The following is a 27,877-nucleotide window of genomic DNA, read 5'->3' on the forward strand; positions in this document are numbered from 1 at the left end:
CTTTTTTTAAGTAAAATAGTTCGGAAAATGAGAACAAACATTACACAAACCCGCTTATTTACACTTTTGTCTTGCGATGAAGCATGTACCGCTATTCACCACATTCTGCAGGTAAGCATGAACATCTATAGAATGTTTACTCAGGTAAACTAAAAAAGTACAAGTAATATTTCCTCTGTGTGTCAGCATTTTCAAATGTCACATTTTAAAAATGAAAGAAAATCGGTTAAGACCACAGAAGCTCATTACAATAGTATCTTTAAATCTACCGAGTTTCGTGACATTTTACAAACTTCACGGACGGTGAAAAAGACAAAGAAGACCCGGTTCTGGGGTTTAGGGGAAGTAGGCTGAAGGGGGGAAAGTACACATGGATATTTACAGATATTTGTCTAATAGATTAAAGGTGAAGAACGCACTGTAGCTTCTACAAATAAAGTAAACATTTCCTCGAGAGAAGGAGACTTGTGACTAAACTGCTTGCATACTTTTCAAAATATTTGCTTCTGACAATAAAAAAAAATCACACGTTATTGCACATGCCTATGATTTCAGAAATATGATTTTATTGCTAGTATCGTATATTAAAAAAAATCTCATCATCTTACCTTCCGGACCTAATTTTAACCGATGACAAAAAAACCAACCCTACAATATCCACATCATCCGGTTCATTAAAATCAGTTCATTAATGGCCCACGGCTTCCCGCCCAGCTGCCATTTGTTAAAGTGGATTGTACCTGATACTCTGGTTCATTGCTGAACCACATTAACATGGCTTATTAACGACACAGCCACACTGCCCTGTGTTCAATAGGATTGTACGTGATCCTCTGATCAATGACCTTAAGGAGGTTGAGAACTTAAGTCCTCATTCGTTTCTTGTGTTCAGTGTGGAATTAGGACTACCCAGCAACCTCGTAATATGTATAATAACAGTAATACCTGAACAGTTTATGTGGAAGACCGAGCATGTCCTCAAGAATGAAACAAACAAAAAAAGCGATAAAGGAAAGAACAATCATACTCTACAAATCAAAGAATAAATAAACAAATAAAAGCAGTAATAAAACATAAGAGGAAAAGAACTCTCAAAGCAGATATACGAGAGAATAAACAACAAATGCGTAAACACAAAAAGACAAACAAAAAAGAACAAAAGAAAGAGACAAAAATAAATCTAACAAAAAACAAAGAACTAACAAACTAGTTTAGTTTATTCCTTGTTACTCCTCGAGAAGCATAGGGCCGCAAAACAAAATAGAGCGTTAAAGTCAACAAACAGAATAAAAATGCAGAACAAACATACCAAAAAAATGAAATAAAAAAGAACAAACAAAACAAAAATCGGAAGAAATACAAAAAGAAGAAAAACTAGAACAAACAGACTAAATAAATTTAAAAAAAAATTAAAAACCTACAAAATATAACGAAGACAACCAAAACTATTTTAAACGACGTTCGAGAGAATTAAAAAAAAACAACCAAAACAACAAAAAAACAACAAAAAAAAAACAACAACAACAAAAAAAACAAAAAACCAAACAAGAAATAAAACACAAAAATACATATTCGAGGAGTAATTGTCCCGAAGAAGCATTTTGCATGTTTTGGTTTGCAAATCAACGGGGAAGAAGACACAAATCAGACCAATCTACCAGCCAAAGATGATGTTTACTTAAGCCACTAGTATTTTAGAACACTAAAGTCTGTCATCACTTACATTAAACCCAGACAGAATCATTATTACTCACTGCTAAAACTATGTGTAAACGCTGGCAAAAAATGAAGGTAATCGACGAGACACATGGACTTGACCTGACCTGAGCAGAAGTCTTGCTGCGGTGCTCGTAGTAAAACTGATTGGAAAGACACATTTCTGGAAAGCATCGTTTAAGTGGTCCAGCATTTTGTCTCCGTACTTAACTTTTGGTTTTAAAAATGGGAAAAACTGAGCAAGTCAAATAGAAACAACTTAATCAAAAAAAAAAACAAAAAAACCCAAAACAAAAAACAAAACCAAAACAGTAGAACAAAAAAACAAAAAACAAAACCAAGAAAAAAACAGACAAAAAGACAAAATACAAAAAAAAGTGCAGTCGGTCCCAAAAGAATTGTTTGTACCACGGTACCACGTACAGCCAGGAGCTGGATCACCTGGAGAGGTGGTCTACAACTCAGAGTATTAAGACTAAGGACATAATGGTTGAGCAGTTGAGCCTCTTGTTGTCAACGGTAAAGCCACTGAGTAGGTTGATCATTTCACGTTCCTGGGAACTTCATGTTGAATGACTTCAGCTGGCAAACATTGTGGTAGCCATCACGACGAAGGCCTAAGAACCATTTTACTTTCTGCCCAAGCTAAAAATGTTCGTCCTTCTGGTTGAGTTTCACCAGGCGGTGATGGAGAGCTTATTGAAATTTTCAGTCACCGTCTGGTATGGCAGCACCACCCAGAAACAGAAAGTTCAACTGGACCGGGTACAGTCTATGTCCAGCGCAGTTTGTGATATTGTGGGTGACACATCCTCCCCGGCCAGTGGCCTTTTCGTCATATGTCCTCTGAGGACACGTATAGACATGTCCAAGCTAGAACATCTTGCCTTTCAATTTCTTTTCCAATGCAGCGACCTCATTGAGGTCCACTGGGCTAGGACTGAATGCTTTCTGTGACTCCATGATGTCTGCGGGCAATGTGTGTAACGCAACTTTGTGAGGAAACGCATATGTGTAGCTTTTGGTATGTCTACTCACGCAGTCAGTGGTGGATCTGAAATGCGTGGGTGGTGTAGGGCATTTATGTGAGAGAGAATAAGTACATGTATTTCTGGAAGGACTGGACCGCACGTGCTGCCGCAAGGAGATTTTTTTAATTTTCATTTCAGTTTTTTAGGTTCACATACAACAGTGCATGTAGTGTCGAAATCAAGCGAGTGTGGGTGTGTATATGTGTCTGTGTGTGTCTGTGTGTGTGTGTTATTTGCCGAGTAAGTGGCGGCTATCATCAAAGCATGTTCCGCATGTAATGTCAGTGTGGTGATCAATTCCTCCCCTTTGTACCAGAAATGGATGGATGCAAAGAGGCCATTCATTCTGTCCATTAGAAACTGGCGTCTTGTTAACGAAGTAAACTCACACATTTGAAACAAAAAGAAACTGCCGGTATAATTCATTTGTAAGTGCATTCAGTCCTAGACGCCAAGCCAGTAAGAATATTTTCCTTTTCTGTCTTAAGAATTACTTAAAAATCTTCTAGACTTTGTTTCGATTTCGTCATGGACTTGGACAAGACAAGAATTTGTATCAAGTGCTTGAATGTTCTTTCCGACTTGTTCAGTCAAGAACTGGCCTCAAGACAAAGCAACAGCAGTGATGACAACTGTTCAGGGGAAACAACTCCATTTTTGCAAGACTTAACACTGCAAGAGTTATGTCCTGCATCCTTGCTTGTATGATCTGTGCAGGAGCACAGTACATTCATGTCAGGTGCACAAGTTTAATAAAATTACATACACTCAAAACTATTAAAGGTTTGAGATTACAGATATTTTAAATCTGTAGAGTTTCTTTTGAGTTTATATTTAAACATTAAAAATGTTGACCGAAAAGCTTAAAAGAATGCACAAATTATAAAGCTTTGTCATACATAAAGCAGATATTAAAAATCCAGAATACAAAAGGATAAACTTGAATTTATTTAACGATAACAATAATAACAGCAAAAGGTAAAATGACTTTCATGAGTTGTACACAATTCAACTTGCCTTCAAGTACACACTGACAACAATAACAAGAAGATCATTACCTTGACGACTAACCTAACCCATGGATTATTTATTCAGACACCGGTTCAAAGCAGAGGTTCAAAATTTCTCAGTTGATATATTATGCATATTTTGTATTTCAACCAAACAGAAACAACTTTCCATGTGTTGTCGGTTGTTTATGTTTGCTTTCTTGGAGAGGACACTTGTCTCTTTGTTGAAAGACAGAAACGAGGATCAATCCTGATAATGCTGTAGACTGTAAAAGATGCTGCCACCGATGAAAGAAGGTTTGCCAGTTTGGAGACGAGGAGACAAGTCACTGTCACGTCTCAGGAGGCAGCTAGATACGTGGCTGTCATTCATAGTATTGGTGGCTAATAATATTTACTTTATACATCATTGTCGACTTATATCTGTTGAATGTAGACTGCATCCCATATTTATCACAAGGTATGTACGAGAAAGCATATTGCAAGTCATGTTGATAAACATAATATTGCAGCTTGGCCTGTGTTGTTTTCTCTTTCTTTCTTCTCTCTTCCACACTGTCTTGCTCTCCCTTACATCCTCTCCCCCACCCCCACGACACATTTACACGCACTCTCTCTCTCTTCCTTATCCCCTGTCTAATTATCATTCTTGTTCGTTTGCTATCTCCTTCTCTCACTCTAGTTAGGATGGTGGCATCTTAGAGGAAGGAGTACAAGCATTACAGAAAACACGAAGGCGATCCTTCAATCGTAATTCTTGGTTTAAAATTTCTAAAAAATATGAAATAAAAAAGATTATTCTTCTGGACCATCATGAAAGATCTTTTTTTAAAAAATTCATTACAGTCGATTCAGATCTGAAGCAATCATTCCCCGTCTTTGACTTTCGACCCGTATTTGAACTTTCTTCAGAGGACTGTTTAAAAAAGCACAGGTCAGTCACCTATGCTTTAAAGATTCACGTTTTGAGATTACCTACGAAGCAATTAACAGTTTGGCATCTGTCTAAGACACAGGGTCAATTATCTTGATGGGAGGCTGCAGCCAGACCCTAACCTCTGAACCTAAAGTCCAGCTGTTAAATAAAGATGGCTGATGACTATAGGATGTCTAGGCCTCTTGTATATAAATGTATCATTTACTTCTTCACTTAAATATCAGGCCTATTGACCTCCATTTGTTTTCTTAAAGGTCTTGCATGGTATCACCAACAGCTATGGAAATGTCACTAGACCAAATTTAAAAATACCGATTTTTTAATATGTGTTTTAGGAGACATTTTCATCTCAGATCAAAGTAAAAAGTGTTCAACAAACTGCTTATGAGATCATCAAAAAGTATGTCTTACAGTTGCATTTGTTTCATTGAAGCTAAAGACAAACGAGGAGTCGGACTTGTCACACATATAAGTGTCAGAAAAATAAACTCTGTTAGCAAATATCCACGTGAAGTAAAATAACATAAACAATTGTTTCAACACTTGTAAAGAACTTGAAAAAGTACAAACATACCTCACCTTAATCACAAATAGCAACTTTTGCAATTTGCACATTGACATGGACACCATCAGAGAGAAGGCATAATTATTTACATTGACTTTACAATCATTTCTCCAAGAACTCAACTCTTGTAGTCGTGTGGCCCTGCATCATTGTGCAGACTACAACACGAAAGTGCGGAGCGTTCAACTGTTCATCATCATCAAGCACAACATCATTTGTTTAATTAGCTTTAGCAAAACAGTCCCACAGAGCAGTTACTTAACAGAGCAGATGAGATATTTAAGGATAAATACATAAACACAACCCAAAATTTCTGCACTTACATACCTTCAAACTTTATAGATATACACAAATTTAAAAATAGAAAAATAGAAGTAAAATTTTATACAATGGGCTTACACAGTTCTTTTTCTTTCTTTCGAGGTATTTGATACCAAAATGTCAATGTAACCCAGATTCTGTTCACAAATAGTCAAATTTTTGTATTTGAGGAATTCATCATATAAAGATACAAAAACTGGGCGAAAGATTGGGTTTTGGGTTCTCCTTTAAGTTACATTATAAATAAAATAAATCGCACCGCCAGAAAGAGAACTCGAGAGAGAAAGAAAGATGGCACAGAAAGTTATTTTTTGCGAATATCTGAGAGATTAAAAATATTGTTTGTGCCCCGATTATCTTCAGATTAACATAGACTCCTAACGTATGATAATATTCATGTTTAACTTCTATCATTTACACACACACACTTGCACACATACACACACTTTGCACATACACACAAGCGCAATGTTCAATGCACAACAATAAATAAGCAGCCAGGTCTAACAGTAGATAGACAATCAAAAGTAAAATTGCTTGAGGTTGTCAGGCTACCAATGTTCTCCAGGATATGTTATTTGGTGACTCAAAGCCGGAGACAGCTCCAACGATTGGTGCAATATTTATGAAGGACATTTTGATCACATAAGAAATTGAAGATGACCTAATCGGTGTTATACACATTTTTTGACCCGTCCTGTGGTTGTAGACCAAGAAAGACAAAATACGCACGATATGTGCCAAACATATAGATGACTCTCTTGTTAAATAAATACGTAGAAACTTGGTTACTGTCCATAACACCTGAATCAAAAGAGAAAAAAAACATCGCACAGAGTATAACATTCAGTATGACAGATGCACTCTTTCATAAGAAAAATTCAAAGTACACAAAAACTTGGCTTTTTGATTTCTCAGATCATTACCTTTCTGAACAGTCGACAAGTCTAACACATTGCCCTTTCTGATGTTCGGTGAACGGTAAGTACTCTGAGACACCGGTCAAAGATCACAGACATCACTGCAAGATTGACGAAAAACAAGAAGTTAAAAAAAAATCACTCAAATCGTAGTTCCCGCCTCGTGTTTCAATTATTCGTTGGTGCCAGAATCAGACCTACAGCGAGTGCAGCATAACCTCTTAAGCAGTCCAGATCCTTCTTTCTTTATTTTCGGTGCCACCTGCTTGCGTGTGAAGGCCAGGAAGACCTGCTCAGGGTCGTCTGGTGCACTGAGTAGTCTTCCACGTGAAGCTCGACCTTCGCTCGCTCCATCAGCGAGAAGACGTCTGCCACGTGCACGCCGGTGTCCGGCACCTGTGGGTCAAGGTATGGTCTTAATGATGTGTCAATGCGGGGTTACTACTGGTCCTAATGGGTGTGACGGAGACATTTACCACCGCAATATATACCTGACTTTTCATTTTTTTAAACTTTTTTTACTGAAGTTTCCATCAATGAGATTTCCCACTTTCATAATTCTATTGAAACATGACTTGTGAATTATCTTAGGAGTGTCAGGTGTAATGATTATTGTGAGAATTAAATTCTTAAAGAGTTATGACTAAAGATGAGGCTATCCCAAAACAAGCTATTCAACAGTTTGCGAACATAAAACATCGTACTTAAGAGGACACGCACCTGAAAATGGACGTAGCCATGCATGTCGTCAAAGACGCGGGCTCCTTTGAAGTTTTCGGTCACTGCTTGCACAACTGGTTGGTTCGAGGCTGTCTCGCCGTCGTCCTTGATCCCCATCTTAACGATGAGGGTGTAGCCTTGGCCGAACTTGTTCTTCAGATGCTGAGGACTGCCGAGACACTTGAAGCGGCCGTTGACCATGATGGCGATGCGCGTGCAGAGGGCGTCGCACTCCTCCATGCTGAAAACACACGCAGACATCTGCTTGTTGTAGTGTGAAACTTGCAAAATGGAAAGGATTGTGTAGTAACAAGCTGTAAGAGATGGTTACAATACCCTTTCCAAAAAAAACAAAACTTTTTTCACCGATAAAAGAACTGCGATAATTTACATGCTATGTGAAAGCGTAATGCGAGAACTGTAATACTAGGACAACGTTGTTTCCCCTAAAACGTTTACCACCTGAATGATTTATACTTTCTGTGCGATGTACAAGATGATTGTCAACGATACCTGTGTGACGTCAGCACCATCGTCCTCCCGCTGGCTCGGACCTTGGACAAGACCTCCCACAGCTGCCGACGGGCCGCGGGGTCGACCCCAGCTGACGGCTCGTCCAGGAGGATGAAGGGAGGGTCACCAACCAGAGCGATGGCCGTGCTCAGTTTTCGCTTGTTACCGCCACTGCCACGAGAAACGACGAGAGACGTGACATCACAACCGCACATAACCGAGGTTCAAAGATCCTTGAACCATCACCACCTCTATCCTCTCACATTTCTTTTTCTCTCTATATAATGTCCACTTGACATTACCACAAAGTTAAAACAATTTGCGTAGAATGTAGAGTATCAATGTAAGATGCTTATCTGGAAATTTAAAACTGAGCTGCAAATCAGAACCCTAAATCGCTGTAGTTATTTGACCAAATAACATGCTTGTGTCATGTCTTCAACAGATAATTTTATATGATGAAAATGGCTGTCGAGTTCTTAGAAAAGAAATTTTAAATTGTGTGTATGTGTGCGTGCGCATATAAGCACTATAACAATTTTGAGAAATGTTTTTTTTTTTAAACACTTGGGCAATTTGAATTTAGTTACATTTGTTGTTGCATGCAATTCAGAATGAAAGAGGTATGACGCCTACTTTTATAATTATGTAGAGATTGAACAATGACACATAAGCAGCTCTTCCCTTCTCTCCCTCCCTATGTCGTCTGACCCCCCTAGTTGCCCATGGAGATATGCTGACCCCAGGTCACATACCTGTAGTTGCCAGCCAGTTTGTCAGCGTGCGGCTTGAGCCACAGCATGTTTATTAACTCGTTGACCACGCGCTCGATGCAGTTCTCGGGTACTCCCCGCAGTCGGGCGTACATGGTCAAGGTTTCTCTGCCAGTCATCTGCTCCAGGAGGGCGTCAAACTGCGGGCAGTAACCCATGTTCTGCTGCACCTGCACGTGTAAAAGAAAAAATCTATTTACAAAGAAAGTTTATGACAATGAAAATTTTCATAAAGAGTACTTCTTCCTACAGATTCTTGGCCATTCAGGAACAAATTATATAAGCAATGTGTTACTCCTCTTTTCAGTTTGTCGTTCCATGGATTTAATATTTTACTCTTTTGTGTGTATAGACAGCGAGTTTGCTCAAACACGAACGCACGTGTGGTCGCTCATAAACACGGAAGCTGCTTGCGCGATAAAACATAGTACTAACCTGTTTGATCTGATGCACGACATCGAAGGACTTCAGCATGGCCGTGCCACTGGACACTGGGACATCTCCAGTCAGCATCTTGAAGGTCGTGGTCTTGCCTGCTCCATTCTGACCCAGAAGGCCGAAACATTCGTGCTCTGGAACTCCCACACTGACATGGTCGACGGCTGTGAACTTCCCATAATGCTGCAAGGGAAAGAAGGAAAACGACTTATTTAGAGGAGAGATAATGAGAAACGGTTGGTTGGTTGCTTGTTCCGTTGGAAAGTACTTCTATCTTCCATCTTACAATATGAGTGGAAAGTGTCGAGGGGGAGGAAACTGAAATACCGGGAGAAAAGCCCCGACAGCCATGTGTGACATACAGTGGCCGAGACAAGATCTGAACTCAGCGCCTCTCACTGCAGTGGTGACAAGCAAGTGTTTGAACCACTACACCACCCGGCTCCAAAAAGAGAGCTTAAAAAGTGGAGACCGGTTAAATCAAGAAGATACGACGTGAAGAAAGTATTAAAAGACATATACTATAAAACGAATAAAGGCCCTTTGGTCATTGACTCATGATAGTGTGATTAAAGGGAGCCAACTCCTGTCTGACTTGTGTCCCATACGACACAAGTAGTTATGTCCCATGGGAATCACAAATTCTTATTTCTCACAATCTATTTATTTTAACATAGAAACATTCTGAGTGCAATCTACTTGCTGCTATTTTACCTAACAAAACATATACTTTAAAAAAAATTGTATTGTTTGTTTGGGAGGGAGAGAACTTGATTTTTAAAAAAAATTCATTTAATGTTACGCAAAATCAACAAAAAATTTATCGACTACGACACAAAAAGTAAAAGTGGGAAAGGAGACTTAAGCGACGTTTTTGTTCTTGTGAAAAAGGTGACTTTAAAAAAAAGCAAAATTTAACAATCACGGTAACATTATTGTTGATCTTACAACAGTTAGAGAAAAATTACCACAAGAAAATATGCATTAGTTGCATCTATATCTTTTATTCTCTTTGTGTAAAAGAAAATGACGATGATGATAATGACGACGACTACAACAAGGACAATGACTGCATGCCACACAAATGACAGCCATCTGTTCCCGAACTCAGACTACTGTCCTCACCTTGCACAGATTCTTGAGTAAGAGGGAGTCGGTCTTGGCCAGCTCGTGTTGCGGGGTGTTGTTGATGCGCTGACTTTCGTGGGCCACGTCGCTGTCCTCACCCAGGTCGTCGGAGCTGGATTTCACCGACCCATTGATGTACTCCATGGACAAGTCGAAGACATCACCACTGGAGCGGCGTGTGCAAGCCTGAGAGACAAGGAGAGAATAACGGTAACATCAGCACAGAGACAAATTCAAATGTTTATATTTTATATCAGATAACAATAGCAATACTGAGCGAGTTGGTAACGAGCGTAATGACGTAGATATTGCACAAGCACGTGATTGTTCCAGTCCAATGGTGGAATTGGATTTTTTCCGTTGGTGGTGGTTGAGGGGGTGGCGATAAATAGAATGTCGACTGCGCCTTACGAGGTCAAAATGCATAAAGCTGTTGTGGTTAAGTGAAAGGAGAAAGAGAACTCGTTAAGAAAGGTGTAACCTCATAAAAGATTTTTTTAGGAATGTGCGAAAAGGCACATTATTCCAGTCCTTACAGAGCATTTTGAAGTATTTATCGAGGTCCTTAGCAGCTGCTCATGAAGAACAGTTGCGCGTGTATGTCATGTTTCTGCTGTAACATTGTCACATGGCCTACACGTTTCCTTGAAGTTGATGTGCAACAGAAACACAGACTTCGAGCAAAAAAAAAAGGTGTGCTGCACTGAAAGCTATGTACCTGAAAAATATCAACCCTCAGATCTTTTCACCTTATAATATTAGTTTTGTAGGAATTTTGTATGAATACACATTGCTCGCATATATTATTCCACTGTGTATCAATCTATAATAATAATATTCATATACCGCCCTTTTCCATCCAGATTTAAAGCCCTCTACAGTAATAAGAGCATCAAAAAGACGAGCCCATTGCATAAGGGTTATTTCCCCTGATTATTGTAGTCAGCACGAGCTGTCGCCCTTGGCCGTCTATTGGTATGAATGTGTGGGAGTATCAGTTATGAAAGAGAGTATGAATGAACGAAGAGTTCACAGGAGTCCCCTGCATTCTGTCATTCATAGTAAAGTCGATTTTATCATTTCCAAATAAGCCGTTGTGCTAAAAAGACGACGGAGAGATAAGTGAAAAAGACCGGGAATGAGAGTAATTCCTCGCCTAGACTTAGTATTGAATATTTGTTGTTGTTGTTATTATTATCTTTGTAATTATTGGAATGATAATTTGGAATCTTAATCTGGGAAGTTAGTATTGAGTGTTGCAATCCCACGAGTGACACAATATGCATGTGTTTATCGCTGTGTCCCTAACAACTGCTCATGAATATCAAGTCACAGTCCAGAGAGAAAAACCCTGGGATGGGACGTCACGTGACACGATGCGGCGACAGTTTCTCTTACACAAGATGTCGTAAGATAAAGCCTGATGGAGATTAGCGGAAAGAATACGATGTTGAAATAAGTCATCTTCAACTAGTTAGCAAAAGGTACATCACTTCAATCAACGACGACAGATTAAAGATATAAATGTAATCGTTTGTTGTTCAATCGTGCCATCATGGCATCCAAACAACAAGAAGTTGAAGCAAGACGGAAGAATGACATCGTGTAGGTAAGTGTTTAGAAAGCACTGTCTGTAGAACTGAATGCCACAAGTCAGACCGAGAAGGATGGGCGGGATATGGAGACCGTTAGTCAACAAAACTTCATCACAACAACAACATCTGTAAATGTGAAAAAAGGAAAAAGGAAGAAAGCCACAGACAATCTAGCATATCCACGCAAAGGAACTAAAGGAAGTCGATGATGATAAAACCAGAACAGATCGTAGACAGAACAGAACAACGCAACCAGAGTGTTCCAAGGAGGCGAGGGGACATCCCTCTTGAAATTTAATGTTATGATGTTACTTCTGTGCAAAATATAACTTTTAAGGGAAAAACTGCAACTAAATATTGCAACTGATTGTGCAGTGGAACCTGGTATCAGCCTGGGTGTGTACATGTGATAAATTATCAGATAAAATGTTGCCAGAGCAGCAAAGCGACAACGACAGACGACGTCAGGCTGCAAGTAACCACGTGCCAGACATTCACTCATCTTCTGGTACAGACTGGGAGGCAGGACCGCATCCAAATACGATTTGAGGGAATAAACAGGAGCAAGCAGTTCAGACTTCTCCACCTTTCCCGCTTCATCAAAGCGTTGTCTTTAAAAAAAGCTGAGTGAGTATTATCTTACACCTGTATTGTTGTCCTTCTTTTCTTCTTTGCCACGACAACATCCGCGAACAATACTGACTGTGTTTCATGATTGTGTATTTCAACGCTTAGCCGTGTCCTCAGAAGACAAACAGGATTCAGATATTTGAATATTTGGATGATTGCGGAGACCTGTCCAGAGGGATGTTGTATTGCTTAGTTAATTGTCTTTCGGCGAACTGATTTTACCTATTTCAACGATCGGGCATGTTTCCTTCAAAAGAACCTCGACAATGCACTTTAGGGTGACAGACACACTCTGAAAGTGAAAGCAAACTTCGTGAGGTGAGTTGTCGTCTTCAGCAAAGAATGGCCATCGAGCCGTAAGCTGCTCTCCAGTACTCAATGATGTCGAGCGTTTTCCTGGTCGTCCAGGCAGTTCATTGTGATGAAACTTTCCACTTGAGTGGCTCCACTAGAGGAGCACACAGTGGTCTGTTTGTTTTCAGACCAGTGTCCATGATCTTTGAGGTGTTTGTTTTGTGTCGTTTTCTTTGAGACTCTTTGAGCCTACCTTTGATGGTGGGCAAAGCGCTCTTTTAATCAACTTTATTTATATTTTGCTATCATTGTGTCTGCATGTTTCTGTTTATGCCTGTTTATTTGACGCCTGTCCCAAAGCTCTCGGTGTCCAATATCACAATACCGTGAGGAATGGATGTCCAGGGTTCAGATCCCGTTTCAGACACTCTATTCTTTTCTGCAAGTGGCCTCTGTTTACAGGGCTGGACACTTGCCTTAGTTTTATGCGTAAAACACTAATTTCTCCATCCATTCTCGCGAGTCTGTAATTATGTATGTAACGCACTAGAGTCCGACTGCTGCTGGAAAAAGTCGCTATATACATGTGCTTATTATTATTATTACAACGTATTATAATATATCGTGTGATGGAGGGAAACAGCAACATTTAATTTACCTCACTCATTTCGATTCCTAAAATAGATTAACTGTCACTAGCTCTCTTCACAGATACATTTGTTTTGACGTGGATTGTTCGTGTCTTTTTTAAAGTGTGACACAATATTGGTGGGAAAATTGAAACTTCTGACGACTGCACATGTGGTGACATCGCGGTTGTCGCACTCTATAACCCACACTGTCTGTGATGACTGAAAGGTCTGACCCAGCATCACGACCTAGTGGTGGTGGAGCTTTGTAATAATATACTTCCAACGCTAACATAATCGTTTCTTTGAAACGAAAATCAGACAGAGATAAAAAAAAAAAAGAAAATAATGAGACATTTATTTATTAGTGACAAGAAGAAAAGTGGGGAGGAACAATCGTTGACATTGGCAAAGAAATTAGTTAATTATTTTTTTTTATTCTTCGACTCACTCGCTCACTCCCTTACCCTTTCCTGCCTTTATCATTAACTTTCGCATTAATTTACTTAAATTAAGGAGTTGTTCAAGGTTAGACTATCACTATGCGAGGCTGGCTAGTACAGAGACAAAGAGCGGGACGTCCCACGAGCAAGGGTTACTAGGATGATGTAGGCGAAGGCGTAGTTAGTCCAACTAGTTTCTCTGCCTAAAAAACAGAAACCACAGCTGACATCTTACAGAGCTCTTGCAGTCTGACACGACAGCAGCACACCCTCCACATTGTTTGACGTCATGAGTCAGAGTTCATCAATCAACCCCCGCTTGCACGTGCGGACATGCGTCTTAGCACGAACTTGTATTACTGGACTGCTGGCAGACGAGGTTTTCAAGTTAACTATGAAAACGAGGCAGGTGTGTACAAGGCTTCCGGTTTAGTCACATTCATTGTTAAGGTTCGTCGAGACTAACAGCGGAGAACTCTGCAAGAGCGTGGGTCTCGGCTGACATCCACCTTAATTTTCTTGTTCAAATCTTCACCTATTTCTAGCAATAACACGTGAACTTCTGTGTCGTTGAAGTAAATAAATGTATAGGTCTACGGAAAGGTAGGCAGGAAGTGGAGGCGTTTTGGACAAGCTGACGATTATAGGGTATTTTACGCATGGCTGACAGTCAGATAAAGCACCGACAGCTGTGCGTGCGTGACGTACCAATAGAGACGGAAACATGGACAGGTATGGAAAATGTGTTTGCAGTTTTCAGGTAAACCATTCTACTTTTATTTGTAATCAACAATGAAGTGCTGTTGGCTTGGTTTCCAACAATAGCTTCCTGTTGGGAGGAGTTTACGTGGCAGGGTCAGGCCAGACAGTAGCATCAGACAGACGGCAGATGCTTCAGGGAGAGGGAGAGGAGGGCACTCTGTACCTCGCGAGTGTCCTTCCTTTCTCTCATATTTTAACACCTGTGAACTTCGAGTAAACAGTCGCTAAAAGTTAACATTCAGACCGTTGATTGACTGTTCATCTGCACACATCTGTCAGGTTGGTTGGAACGAGCTATCAACGGTGTATAAGCCCACAGACCGAAGTAACACGAGACTCAAGTACAGCAACGTAAGTTTTTACCGAACATGGAATAATAATTGTGCACCACGTGTCATACGGTAAACAATAAGTTTTATTGTCTCCCACTCTACAGGTCATCCCAACCCCAACTGCACATTTTGTCATGGTTACCACTATGAATGTTCTTATCACCTCCAGACCACAGACACGCGACACCCTCCTTATCCTCATTACACACTTCTTCCTTCTTTTTCCAAGAAAGGTAACTGAAGACACATGGTTCCTTAAGCCATATTCCCGCTATTTCCCTTTGTTTACCTCTAGAAATAGAGAAAAATGTTGACCATCCATCGTAACACTTACTCAGTGACTTAGCGCCTCCTGGACCTTCCTAAGAACGCTCTACGATTGCCGCTTAACATAAGTAAACCACTAAGTTCATGCGTTTACATACAGTTATAAATACATAGATAATACTACAAAATACATAGACTTAAATCATTTAATTAGTATTTTAAATCATTAATGTGTTTGTGCTGTTTGTGTACAATTATTTGTGCATGACATTCATTATTACCAAAGGAGTGAAATCAACGTTTTAGAATTTTTCTCTCCACTCTAATACTCTCTCTCTATATATATATTTATAGCGAAACTGGCTGTCATTCTAGTACGGTTATCTGACATTAAAAGGTAAAATCAAAATGTGAAATTACTCTGTAAAAATTTGTGATAATTTTTTTTTTTTTTCATAGGTCAAAATAAAATTTTGAATTGCCCGTGGGGATCAATAAAGTTGTATTGTAAATAAGAAATGAATTTCGGTTTCTCTTTCCCATAAAAAGGACACGGCCTCTGCAAAGCATTTAAAAGTTTAAATCCAAAACACCTAACCTGAATTTTATAAATGCTTCTCTCATGCCTTTATGTGAGAGGGAAGGAGAAAAAAAAAGCTACCACACATTATTGACATTATTGACAAACCCTTGTTTACAGCCATCAGTAAGGAAGCATATTTGCACGACATGTACAGCTGACTGAGGAGATCGAGGGATGCAGCACGGATTGTAGTCGTACCCCGATGTTCACTACCCCGCCCCTCCTCTCGCTCTGAGTTGCTGGCTAACCGCCGATCATTTCTCTTCTTTTTAACATCAAGTGTTCACTCTGTCGAGGCATCATCCATCTCTCAAGTAATTTTAAAGTAAGTGGGTTTTTTTTTTTTTTTTTTTAGTTCTCTTAACCAACACAACGGCGTTTGTCTGTACGTTCGCCGCGTTGTGGGGTGCAGCTGGCCGCTGGTGCGGTTTGATAGCCACTGAGTGTACCACGTGACTCGTGGCTTAATGATGTAGTTGCGTTGTCGTAGTCTGGGCTTTAATTAATATGACCATTATCATTCTAGCTACGAAAGAAAGTTGTGATTTAAGCCTCAGTGGCAGACATTTTGTGAATGCTAAGCGCAAAGGTAAGTTTACCCTGCAGGTCAAATAAACAACCCTCCCCTGACCCCAACACAAACACATTATGAATAATGCCTAGGGACTAGTCGATGCACTGAAACAGCTGTGCACAAAAGATGGACGCAGGACTGAATGCGATAAATGTTGAAATCGATCTTGACATTCCGATCAGAAGATCCACGAAGATCATCTTTATGTAAGTTCTACATAAATTAATATGTGTGTGTTCCTTTATAAAGCCGATAGGTACCATCGCTTTGAGTCTATAGATTTATCTATGGTTAGATAAAGAGTCCATCCTTGAAGTCATTGAGAGGTGTCTGACATTGAGACGATAATTATGAAAAGACAATCAGAGATAGTCTGGTCTCCCATACGGACGATACAAAAATTACTCTGTTACTATTGTGGAAAGCTTTCCGACTGTCGTAGAAACATATGCAATTGAAAGAAATGATATACATATTATTAAATTCGTACCTTTGCGTAAGCTGCGAGTCGTTTGAAGAGGTTGTAGTCAATAGCCAGGGTCAAGATTATGAACAGAAGACTCTGGATGAGCATGAAGAGGATGAACCGCCCTACTCCGGGGGCATCCCACGCCAAGTAGTTCTCGCCAAAATCCAGGCATGAGCTGCCACACCTTCCTGTAAATAAGTAAAGAAAGAAATAAAAGATATTCGACTGCTCCTTGTCTCCACCAAATTTATGTATTCCTGCTTTGGTGATCTCTTCAATGTAGAGAACATACAGAGGATGGACTGTCACTAGGAATAATTGGGAAACCTTACACAAAAGGATCCAGGTATGAACTAAGTGAGGATGAAGACGGCAGCTTACCTGTGAAATGGAAACCTGAACATACTGACAAAAGTGCAAACTTTACGAGATTACATAGAATGTAGATGCTACAAACGCTTGCTTTTAAGTTTCATCCCAAACATCATCACCTCTCCAACGAATGTCACAAAATCAGGTGGCAACAGGCTCCACTGTACAGGTATTCCAGAAAAGCCGTGCTGGACAGGCCAGGGACAGGTGGGGTTAAATTACAGGTGGGACAGGTGGTAACGGAATTTTTTAAAAAAATTTACCCCGTGTGCTGCTTTTTGTCAACATTTCAGGTCTCTGTTCTCTCCACCTTTTTTTTTTTCGTTGGCCAATTGTCAACGCCTGTTCAAATTTACTTACGTCAACGGTATATGGCAAGCGAGGGTGGCAGTGATGTAAAAAGAAACAAAAAAAAACCAAAATAAAATGAGTGAAGTGAGTAAATATGTGTGAGCGTGCACGCGCACGGCTCATGCCTTTGTATGAGCAGATATACTTGTAGTTGGGAGTGTGTTTGTACATAGCTCAGATACCTGGATGGATTTGTGTATAGAGTGGAGAAGTATGTCCTCGAGTATGTTTCTTCTTAAATCAGGAAAAGAGTGAAACTTTTCATCTTGTGATAACATTTTTTTGAACGTTGTCCTGACCTTTAACTTTGTGTGTAAATATACCATTGAAAACCTCAATTATTTGGGCTTAAACTCTTAGAAATGATATCGATGACTTCTGAAGAAAACTTTGTCTTCATTTTACTAACTTTAGTCCCTTTTTCAGTAATTATTTTTTAAATCCTACTTCTAAGCTTGCTTCTGCGCAGTGGTAACGACACTTATGTTATATAATATAATTTAGTCTGGTAATCAAGATTCAAATTTTTACAAAGTCAAAGAAATCCTAGACTACTGCACACAAATACACTTTTTTGAGTTTGCTTTTACGAAAGCTACGATTTAGTACATGACAGCAATGATTGCCAATGAATCTGTTGACATGTCAGTGACAATATTTTAAGTCCTCAAGATTCAAGCGACTATGACGACGTCCAAACAATGTTTTAACAGAAATCGATGTAACGAAGGTTTTAATTTAAAGCAGCCTCCGTGTTAAGTTTCTATGTATCTGTTGCCCCGAGCAACCTGAGGGTTCACATCAGGTGCGAAGTTGTCTGGACCCAGGTAAGCGGTCGTTACTTAGCTCCATGACTAACTCAGCAAAGATAATGGAAGATAAATTGTTTAGCTCTGCACTTGAGTGCACTAGGTGCATTGTTCATGACCCTGTCAAAACCAAACCCATCCACGACAATTTTATCGTCACCTGCAGTTGTCAGTAAAGGTGGGAGGAATGCACGGGAGGGTTCAATGACGGATGTACAGCTCTGGACTGCTTGCAAGCAAATTTTTTACCCCCCTCGTCAACTTTTACAATGAGGCTAATTCACAAATTCGGTTCACGGTTTAATTATCGACATCAAGAAGAGAAGCAGACGATGAGAAATCTCATGTTGACGGATGTACAAAAGTTCAATCTTTAAAAGTCTGTTGTGTTTTTAGTTTAAGGGCGTGAGAAGCGTTTGTCAGAAAGAAAATAAGTGACACGTTTATTGCAAGTCTTTTGTTGACTTTAAGAAGGTTATCGTGGTTACGAATAATAAACTACTAAATGGTTTGCCAAAATCCGGCAGCCGACAACTTCTCGAGAAGCTTACAGTTGTTTCGGTAGCCAGCCAGCAGTCCAGAGATATAAATTCGTGGCTTGATGTTAATTTTAAATTCACAAGTCGCAGAACACGTTCAACCAGTCTAACAACCAAAAAGAAGTTTTATTCTTTTTTTCAAAGATCCATTCTTGATGTTCCGTTATTCTCTTCCTTCTGTCTCTGAAAGACGGGAAAGAAACAATGTACTAAATCCATCTTTCCATCTCTCGACCAGAGAACATTTATTTTTTTTTAAATTAGTCTCAAGACCAGACTTTCATGATTGTCTGCCTCTTGTTGGAACTTTCCAAAGAATGGCGTTCGGTTCGAGCCGTTAGGTCCGATCCTATTCTCGTTGATTCCTTCCTTCACAGATGGAACATTGAATTTTTCTTGGTGTTTCTTGTTATAAACTTTAATTATATTTTATTCTTTTTTCCCTTCTAGAAAAGCTTTTGAAGCTTCAATTCCTAGCTCTCCATTTCCATTTTATCTCCAGCCTCCGTAAAGTAATTTTCCCCATCCTCATCCCGCCTCCCATCCCTGTAATGCGTGTTTGCCAAAGGATCCACACCTGTAAAGTCATCTGGCTGGGTCAGTAAATACTTTTCTTCCTCTCTTCTTCCCTTCTTATTTATTGCTCACCAGGCAGGTTCTATTCCCCGATATTAATGATGGTAATATTAGAAAATCTTTCACAGCGCAAGGTAGATCGTTTTCAGACAGACCCTCGGCTGACAAGAGCCAATGGGTAAAGCCGATTCATTAATGTGATCGCACGAGGAGTTCTTTTCTCGGCGATAATAAGCTCATTGGATGTTTCTCTTCCACCAGGCCACCCTGCACCTTGGGCCAGCGAAATCCACCCAGGCTGTGAAGTGCGGACTGACACGGTTCCATACTCGCTTCGGTAGCTAAGGTTGGTGTTTATTTTTAATTTTCTAAAAATCAGCCATATTTTTCTCTTTCAAAGAATGTCTGGCTTTTGTGAACAACCTATGAAATTGCAAATGAGTTGATGGCTGTACCACCTGTGTGTGTGTTCGTGTGTGTATGAGTGTGTTCGTGAGTGTGTTCGTGTGTGTGCATACGTACCGTGCATTTGTCACCCATCCAAACACTAGTGCAGCAAATTGTTTACCGAAATTAATCTCACTGTCTCGCGTCCCACCTGAGGCTCTCAACTCCAAACAGTTACACACAGGAAACACACCTGAAGTTTTCACCTTTTTCACCTGTCAAGCTGTCGTGCACGGGAAAGACAGACGGCCATTGTGTTTGAAGTTGGGGAGTGGAGGACACACTGTCGGGTCCTGTTAGATGCGACGTTGATGTAACCTTTACTTCACAGGGGAAGAGTAATTAAAAAAATACAAGAGGAAAAGCGCTTGCTCGTCAAGCTATAAATAGACGTGGACATGTTGGTGTGACAAAACTTTCGGAGAGTGTTTGTGTCAACAAATGGCTGCTGTTGACTGGTTTACTATTGGGGATCAATCAGCAGGCACCATCTTAAGTGAGTCTTTTCATTATTTATATTTATGCATCTACCGTTACTGAGCCAGGAGGTTGACTGTGAGATAAGATTCGGCTTCAAACACTAGGTCTCTTCCCTCCTTTACACGTGTCACCTGAGTAGGAGCAAGTGGTCCAGTACGTTTTACCTGAACGACCTCAGTAAAGTACAGCTAATTTAAGAGGCCAGTCAGGGTAAGTTAAATGAAAACAAAAAAAAAACAAAAAACAAAACAAATAAATGTTGAGGGCGGACATCATGGATCACGACGCCCAGCTTACATAAGCACCCCGGGTATGTGCGGTGAGTAGGTGCACAGAACCCTTGCGATTGTGAAACAACTGTAACTCGAACCCTTCCCCTCAAACCCAAATTTTTTTAACTGTTCACCATAGTAGTAAAAAAAAAACCAAAACAACAACACAGTATGCATGATGTGTAGTAGCATAATGTAAGCAATAATGTAGGCTCACACACAACCTTGCACCTGCTCTCTCTCTCTCACACACACACGTAAGGACCTACAGTCTATTGAAAACAAGGAGGAAGGGAGCACAGTACGACCCCGAACATGTTTGGACCGGCCCCGTCTGCAAAAGATGTTGTGGGCTTGATAAGTCTGTCTTTAAATTGTTGGGAAAGAATCGGAATTTGTATATGAACAAACAAGCTTTTTCGTTCATGAAACAGAGAAAGTTCCACCTGCGTTCTCGAAGGACGTACGAGCATTACGCCTCAGTTCTGCGAACTGCCACATGGACAAGCGGGCAGACTAAGTAAGGCTTATGTTCCAGTGTGAGTGATATCAAATAATTTCCTTTTTCACTGTAAATTCGGTAGGTGCTTTTTGTCCTTCCATTTTCACTTGAATTGTTTTATTCTCACATGGCGTAGTGTTTGGTGTCTTACCGGCCGGATGTTTAGTTAAAATTTTAAGACCAGCTCACAAAAATAACTTTGCCCGCGTCTGGCCTACAACTAATACAAAGCACAAGTCGTCTCAACACAGTCTTCAGTTCTTGAGCTCACTAATATTTTGCAAAAATTGTAACTTTTTATAAATTTGTAATAATTAGTCATCAACTTTTCTTGACCTTTTAGTTTTCTTTGCACGTTTTCGTCTACACGCAGAGTCTAAGATTTACGCAGTCGGCTGAGAAAATGAAAAAAAAAGCTCTCATTTCATTACCGATGACAGGCCTCGATTAATACAAATAGTGAATGCAGAAGACCGACTAATTCTGATTTTCTGCAGTTATTATCAATGCCACCTGGTGCGCACGTCTAGTCATTATCGCGGCTATTGTAGGGTTACATCGCCGAGGGACACGTGTGCAGCTTATCTCCCTTTCTCTCTGACACCCCGCACACACACATACACCCACACACACAGGTACGTAACCAGAAGATAGATTATTAGTCGTTGCCTAAATAACAGATAGAAAGATGCAGACGATGACTATAGCTCTAATGTTCAATAAAACGTCTACTCAATGGACTCTTTTCCGTCTGCAATGCGCCTGAAGACATGTAACTTATTACAGGAAATTCTTGAAGAAAACGTCCATTAGAACGGCCATTCGAAGATCACAAGAAGAACTGGGTTTCCACGACCTACTTTGTAGATCTCACTCTTGCACTTGCATCGAAGTTCGAGGAAATTAAAAGATGATTTCTAGACGGGTACCACTGTAGGCGTGTGGTCAGTCTTTGACTTGAGGGCAGAAGGGGCAGGGTTCGAGAGGCCTAGAAAATGGACAGCTGTACTCATCTTTACTATCCACTCAGCACTGATGAGGACCTGATCCTTCAGGAGAAAAAAAAGAAGAAGAACATATGCTAGGCCCCGACATAGGGCCTGGACACAATACACTGATTGTTTTTCGTCCCGTTAATGGCCTGCGTTTTAACACCGAAACCCGAGAGGCCTTGCTTCGAGAGAGTTTTTTTTATAACGCTTGTTCAATTTGTACCTGTACTTTTCTTTGTGTGATTTAAAATTATTTTCTTTTATATTACTGAATAACTTGCACCGTGGATTGTGATGTCATAACAAACAACATTCAATTCCATAGAAAAGGTTGTCTCCTTCAGTTAGACGCCGTCCACACATTCTTCCTCAAGTACTCAAAGTAAGATCACTGGTCACTTCAACAAACTCAAAACGAAAAGTCCCTTAACACAAATATAACCCTCAGCACTCGCCTCTTCACAGCGGACTTTCACTAAATGAACTTTTTTTTCCTTTTCCAAAGAGCAGCTATTACACAACTGTGAAATTCCGAAATTTACCTGTATTTCACATACATTCGTTTCAATACAGATAGTGTGTGGTTAGACGAGAAAGAGATTAAGAAGTTTGCTGACAAGTAATTAATCCTTTGGAGACAGGACAGGACAGCGTTGTGGAAGCGGGTGGCAGTCGAAAACTCGAAGTAGAAGCACTGACTGTCGGTAGTGATCTGCTGCCGACAGGTGGCAGTAACTATCGCGGGGTGCAAGCGTTGTCCAGGTGCGACAGGTCAGTGAAGGTGGATATCGGGAGATGCGAGCTCCAGGTGTAGGGACAGCGATGATCGTGGAGTGCGAGCGCAGTCAGTGTCGAGTCACTAGATGCGGATGTACGTCTCAAGTTTCGCGCTAAAGACCTGGTCCCTTGCTAAATTTCAGGTATCAACTTGTCGAACAGATGAAGTGGACAGCAAGAAGCATAATCCTGGCTACAGCTGCTGTGGCGATCATGATTTATGTCTTATTGATGACACTTTCCAAGACAACGCAAGAAATCTTCTCACTGCCCTTGGTATGATGATGATGATGATGATGATGATGATGATGATGATGATGATGATGATGATGATGATGATGATGATGATGATGATGACCTGTATTTTAATGTGTATTCAGTCTTGTCACAGCTTTAGAATAACATTCTTCAAACCTTTGTTCCTGTGTTCGTTCTGATCAGAGGTTCAAAATGGTAAAGGTCAAAGTCATACACTAACCTTACGGTCATTGTGTGTAAAGAGACCACATTAGTGTCACAACTAACTCTTTTGTTACGATGATATCAATCTCTTCTACCCCGCTGTCTTACCCTCCCCAACCCTCTGTCGAGTCTATTCCTGGCAAGGTGGACTTCGGGGAAGGGGCAGTGGAAAAATAACTAGCTGCACCACACGGGTATCGAACCTATGTGCCTGCTTGTTCTGACGGTTAGTGTTCAATGAGGCGGTTTCTCCATGATCACAGTGTTCTCTATGCATTCTTAGTGACGTGTTTGAACAGACCTAGTGACATGCACTTCCTGATGATGTAATCTATGCAGGTCTGGTTACGTATTCTTTGTATTCACAGCGTATTCTACACAACCTTAATGAGATGTATGTTCGTATCACAGGATCCAAGACCGTTCTCAACCCGACCGCCCACTACAGTTCCGTCGACATTAGCGACTCTTCGGCCTCTCATTCCCGGCAAAGATGTACTTCTGAAGATGACAGAGGCTGATCTGGAGAAACTGTACTACGAGTAAGTGTCCATTTTTACAGTTCAAAACTTGAAAAAAACTTATGTTGAAAATTATTGGAACAACGCATCGATTGCGCACCTGGGCCCTACGAACGATGAAAGGGGCTCAGGTAATGTTCAAGAACTCTCATTGTCGTTTAATATTCACAAACATGAAAGGATGTGGGATGCAGAAGGCACTGTCTGTGAGGTACACAAAGACCTGCAATCGATGATGTAACCGGAGCCTCCTCGTGGTGGCCCTTTGTTATCCCTTATCCAGCATCCACGTCAGATGAAATGAAGACGTGGCTGTTCGGTACAACCGGCAACAGGTGTGGCTGTCAGCAAGTTATTGCTCTGGCTGGGTGAGATGTAAATCAAAACAGAGACCGGTTATTTTCTGAAACTGAAACCTATCCACGTCATATCTTTAATGGCTGTAGCAGGAATACTCAGAGTTTACATGGTCTAGGAATGACACTAGGAGCATCTGGCCATACGAATGACCCTAGGAGCACACGCAGTGCCGGTTACCTTTGCAGTTATTTTTCGCTTCAGTCTGCTCTATTGAGCATCCTCACCCTCATCCCATGTGTCGAATCCATTCCTTTATGTAGTACGGTATAGTTTAACCATTTAAAAAAAAAAACTGTGACGGTTGTCTGACTTAGAATCTGAAAGGACTAAGTTTTTGAACTCTGGAGCGTGAAAATAATAAAAACAAGATATTTTATACAAAAAGTAATAATAAGCACGTGCCTAGTCTATAAGGTCCCAATCACGAACTTTAAGGAAGAATTTGCTGAAAATAAGCGCTTTTTAAGCCTTGATACCCTCACACAAATCTACAATTTTAAAAGCACCTATAAGGATTTACGCACCCTGTCTGGCCGTCGTTTCAAAGTACATGTATTAGGATTCGTTTGTAGGACCTCGAAGAAAAGAGAAAAGAACAGGTTATATATTTTTTTCTCGGTGACCGATGTGTACACTACTTTGAGAGGTGAAGGACGGGGGAAAGAAGAGCGGGAGCCCACGTACGTAAAAGGTCACCAGACACGCACAGAAGGAAAAAAGGGAGGACGTTGAGGGAATGAAAGTGGAGTTTACGTCGAGCAACTAAAGCAAAAAAGCAGACCACGGACGTGTATAGGTGGATGGATGATTGTATGCCGAGACCAACGCTCGGCCTCTTGCGAAGTTCTCCGCTGCTAGGCGAGCCTAAAGCATGAATATAACTAAACCGGAAGCTTTGTACACACCAGCCTCGTTGTAGGAGTTAATTGAAAAAATAATCGTTTCTTATCCATCCAGGGGATACAGATTCATGCGCGGACCTTGTATACAAGAAATGCACTCTCGGGACGAGATCTGAGCCCATGACAACCAATCCCACTCGACTGATAAAGTAGTTATGAAGCTAGAGTATCTTACAAACACACAGTGCAGGTTATCACTCACAACCGTGAAGCACTGATTTCTCTTTCTTGTGCTGTTGAACTCCTGTCTGGTTGCAGACATGTTGAAAATATCGAGGTCCTGTGTGTCAACAAGATACGCATGGGTAAAGCGGACGACGGTGGCTGGGACGTCTGTGACGACCCGGGGTACAGACCGGAGCCGCCGTGCGTCGTCTACTCTTTTGGGTGAGTAAACCAACTCAGGACAGATTTGGTTTTCGCAGACTGTACAATACATTTACATTTCTTAATGAACAGTAATTTGTCATTTTTAATTGGAACAGTAGCTTGCTATCTTCCAATGGCAGAACTTCTTTGTACTTGGCGAATGCACACCTTCATCGTGAAAAACACAGCATCGAATCGCTGCAGCATGTGCTTAGATGATGATGAAAAATGGATGATGACGGATGAATGAGAGACGAAAGATGAGTTGAGTGGTGGATAGATGATAGAGGATAATGATGATGATTAAAACTGTTCGCGTCTTGACCCAGGATTAACTTCGACTTTTCGTTTGATGACGAAGTGAGTTCCCACTATAAATGCACTGTGCACGCCTTTGACCCAAGGTGAGTTTTTTTTTTTTTTTTTTGTTTGTTTTTTGTTGTTTTTTTTTTTTGGAAAAATCGAAAATAGCTGTTAGTCAAACTAAAAACAAATGAAAAAAATCAAGCGTACCACGCTTTTATCACGACCCAGTCGACGATAATGAAATTGGAGATTATTGTTGATGGGGATAATGACCTCTGCATCCATTACTTTTGTTCCGGATGTGCCCTTACAATTTTATTTTCATTGGGGAAGAAAAGTACAGGAACTCCGTCTCATCTTTCACTGTTGTTGCTGCATGCGTGTCGAGGTGCATGACTGATTGTCGTGAAGTATTCTGGGGCTGGTAAAATTTCTATCTTGAAACTTAAGCGTAAGTATGTACTTAAAAGTTTTGGAATTATTATTTAAAAATGAACTTAATCCGGTCATAAAGAAAAAAATGTTGCACTCGTGTTGTCCTTTGAGACGTCAAATAAAACCAGCCCCAAACTTAAAAACGATCATTCTTCTCTACGCTCCTAAAGTGCTTGGAGAGATGAGAAAGACTTTTGATTGGTTGTTGTTGTTGTTGTTTTTGTTGTTGTTACCCAACGCTTGACACGACCTAACATTTATTCCTTCACAGTCTGAGACCTAAAATGTGATTGTCATATTTGTTTCATGTGGACAACAACATCGACTACACTCAGCATGAAGATGAACAGTCATAGGCGATCTGACCTCGTGTTTTTCTACAACACTGGATTAGATGGCTACGACCACGTCACAGAAGAGGGCTGGATATTAAAAAGTTTGCCCACCCTCATGACCGAACTCGGTCACAACAGGGTAGGCATGCAAGATAAATGTTATAGTAACTTCAATGCTCTAGTTAACCTACATCACCAAACTTTCATTTGACGAGAAAACATGTCTGTGGTTTGAAGAGGGTAGGAAAATTGCAGCGAACACTTTTTGTTTCGTTCTTCATGGCTTGCCACCACCCCAGTCTTTTCCCAGATTAAAGTCTGCGATTAGATGATGATGATCAGCCACCCGAGTGTCCTTCTTTGCTTTACTGAGAACAGGGAATCAATGTAAAAATATAAAGACTTCTCGTCTTCCACCAAACCTCTTATCCTGACATTTCTTTCTGTCCCAGATTAATATTCTGAAGATGGATATTGAACTGTACGAATTCGCGTCCCTACCGAACATCATATCTTCTGGCGTACTGAAGAACGTGGACCAGCTTTTGTTTGAGATCCACGTTTCACTTGTGGACACCGCCAAGGATAAGCACGCCAAGATGGTGAAGGGTCTGGAAATCTTCCGAGACCTCTTCGACAACGGTTTTCGCGTTTTCTACTCGCATCGAAATCACTGGTGCACGCATAAGAGCAGCTTCACGGGTCGGTCCCTGATTGGCTGCCACGAGGTTTTCATGGTGAATGTGAACCGAAAAAACAATTTGCACACGAAACACAGCAACGGAAGTGCGCAAGCTTACGACATACGAAGGCAAAACGCTGGTGAAAATGTGAGATCCTATTCTTTTTAATTCGTAATCTATTAGAAAAATGAATGGTTATACAACAAAGAAAAAAACAACAAATAACTAGTCAGGAAAAGAGAAAAACATACAATAGTGCACACACAACACTGTAAAACTAAACAGTTGCAAATTTAAGTTAGGTGCTCCAATCTTTCTTCGAAAACAAACAAGCGGACAGAGAATAATGTTAAATACTAGAAAAAAAAGTAGGACAGTGTGTGAGAGAGAGAGAAAGGAAGAAAGAGAGAAAGAGAGACCTACCGTAACTTTTGCAGCAAGGACCACCCATGAGTGGACACGTCAGTGTGTACCGAAGCTTTTTGCACAAACCCAGCGTCAGGTAGTTGGTGTAGATGTCCATGAATGATTTGGTCATGCAATAATTTGGGAAAATGATCAGAAAGAGCCAATCCAGGGCCTTTGCCTCCGACTTTGTATTAAGGCCGTCGATGCTTAGCACGAAGACGGCCACTGTTGTCACGAGACCTGTTGGTAAACACAGAAACTGTAACTATTGCAATATTTAAAAAAATCGTTCTTCATATGATGTGTATGTGTGCGCGTGTATTTTATTT

The 27,877-nt window shown here is 40.5% G+C and overlaps 2 protein-coding genes across 4 annotated transcripts in view; one reads left to right on the plus strand and one right to left on the minus strand.

The window, feature by feature from the left end:
* Positions 1 to 6,021: 6,021 nt before the first annotated feature.
* LOC112572246 (ATP-binding cassette sub-family A member 3-like) overlaps positions 6,022 to 27,877 on the minus strand; it is a 32,142-nt gene continuing 10,286 nt past the window's right edge. The window contains 9 exon segments of the mRNA XM_025251824.1: positions 6,022 to 6,797; positions 6,800 to 6,896; positions 7,221 to 7,461; positions 7,734 to 7,904; positions 8,489 to 8,676; positions 8,942 to 9,127; positions 10,070 to 10,258; positions 16,672 to 16,838; positions 27,564 to 27,788. Of these exon segments, the coding sequence (XP_025107609.1) occupies positions 6,673 to 6,797; positions 6,800 to 6,896; positions 7,221 to 7,461; positions 7,734 to 7,904; positions 8,489 to 8,676; positions 8,942 to 9,127; positions 10,070 to 10,258; positions 16,672 to 16,838; positions 27,564 to 27,788 (1,589 nt within the window). The 3' untranslated portion in view covers positions 6,022 to 6,672.
* Positions 15,556 to 27,328, plus strand: LOC112572245 (methyltransferase-like protein 24). Of its 3 annotated transcripts, XM_025251820.1 has the most exons (8): positions 15,556 to 15,932; positions 19,559 to 19,643; positions 22,911 to 23,043; positions 23,641 to 23,771; positions 25,271 to 25,399; positions 25,711 to 25,785; positions 26,458 to 26,596; positions 26,910 to 27,328. In XM_025251820.1, exons 3-8 carry the CDS (start codon positions 22,930 to 22,932, stop codon positions 27,306 to 27,308), a joined length of 987 nt encoding a protein of 328 aa, XP_025107605.1. In that variant the 5' UTR covers positions 15,556 to 15,932; positions 19,559 to 19,643; positions 22,911 to 22,929; the 3' UTR covers positions 27,309 to 27,328. The 3 variants fall into 3 exon arrangements, with proteins under 3 accessions (XP_025107605.1, XP_025107606.1, XP_025107608.1); XM_025251821.1 differs by lacking the exons at positions 15,556 to 15,932; positions 19,559 to 19,643 and adding an exon at positions 19,797 to 20,240; XM_025251823.1 differs by lacking the exons at positions 15,556 to 15,932; positions 19,559 to 19,643 and adding an exon at positions 21,054 to 21,076.

Source organism: Pomacea canaliculata, linkage group LG9, assembly GCF_003073045.1.
Source record: "Pomacea canaliculata isolate SZHN2017 linkage group LG9, ASM307304v1, whole genome shotgun sequence".
NCBI classification, from domain to species: Eukaryota; Metazoa; Mollusca; class Gastropoda; order Architaenioglossa; family Ampullariidae; genus Pomacea; species Pomacea canaliculata.

Bases quoted from the DNA above. Each gene is read 5' to 3' on its own strand.
- LOC112572245 (XM_025251820.1), top strand. From the start codon at position 22,930: ATGAAGTGGACAGCAAGAAGCATAATCCTGGCTACAGCTGCTGTGGCG. The intron at 23,772-25,270 runs GTAAGTGTCCAT...GTCTGGTTGCAG, and splicing joins CTGGAGAAACTGTACTACGA to ACATGTTGAAAATATCGAGG. The intron at 25,786-26,457 runs GTGAGTTTTTTT...GACTACACTCAG, and splicing joins GTGCACGCCTTTGACCCAAG to CATGAAGATGAACAGTCATA.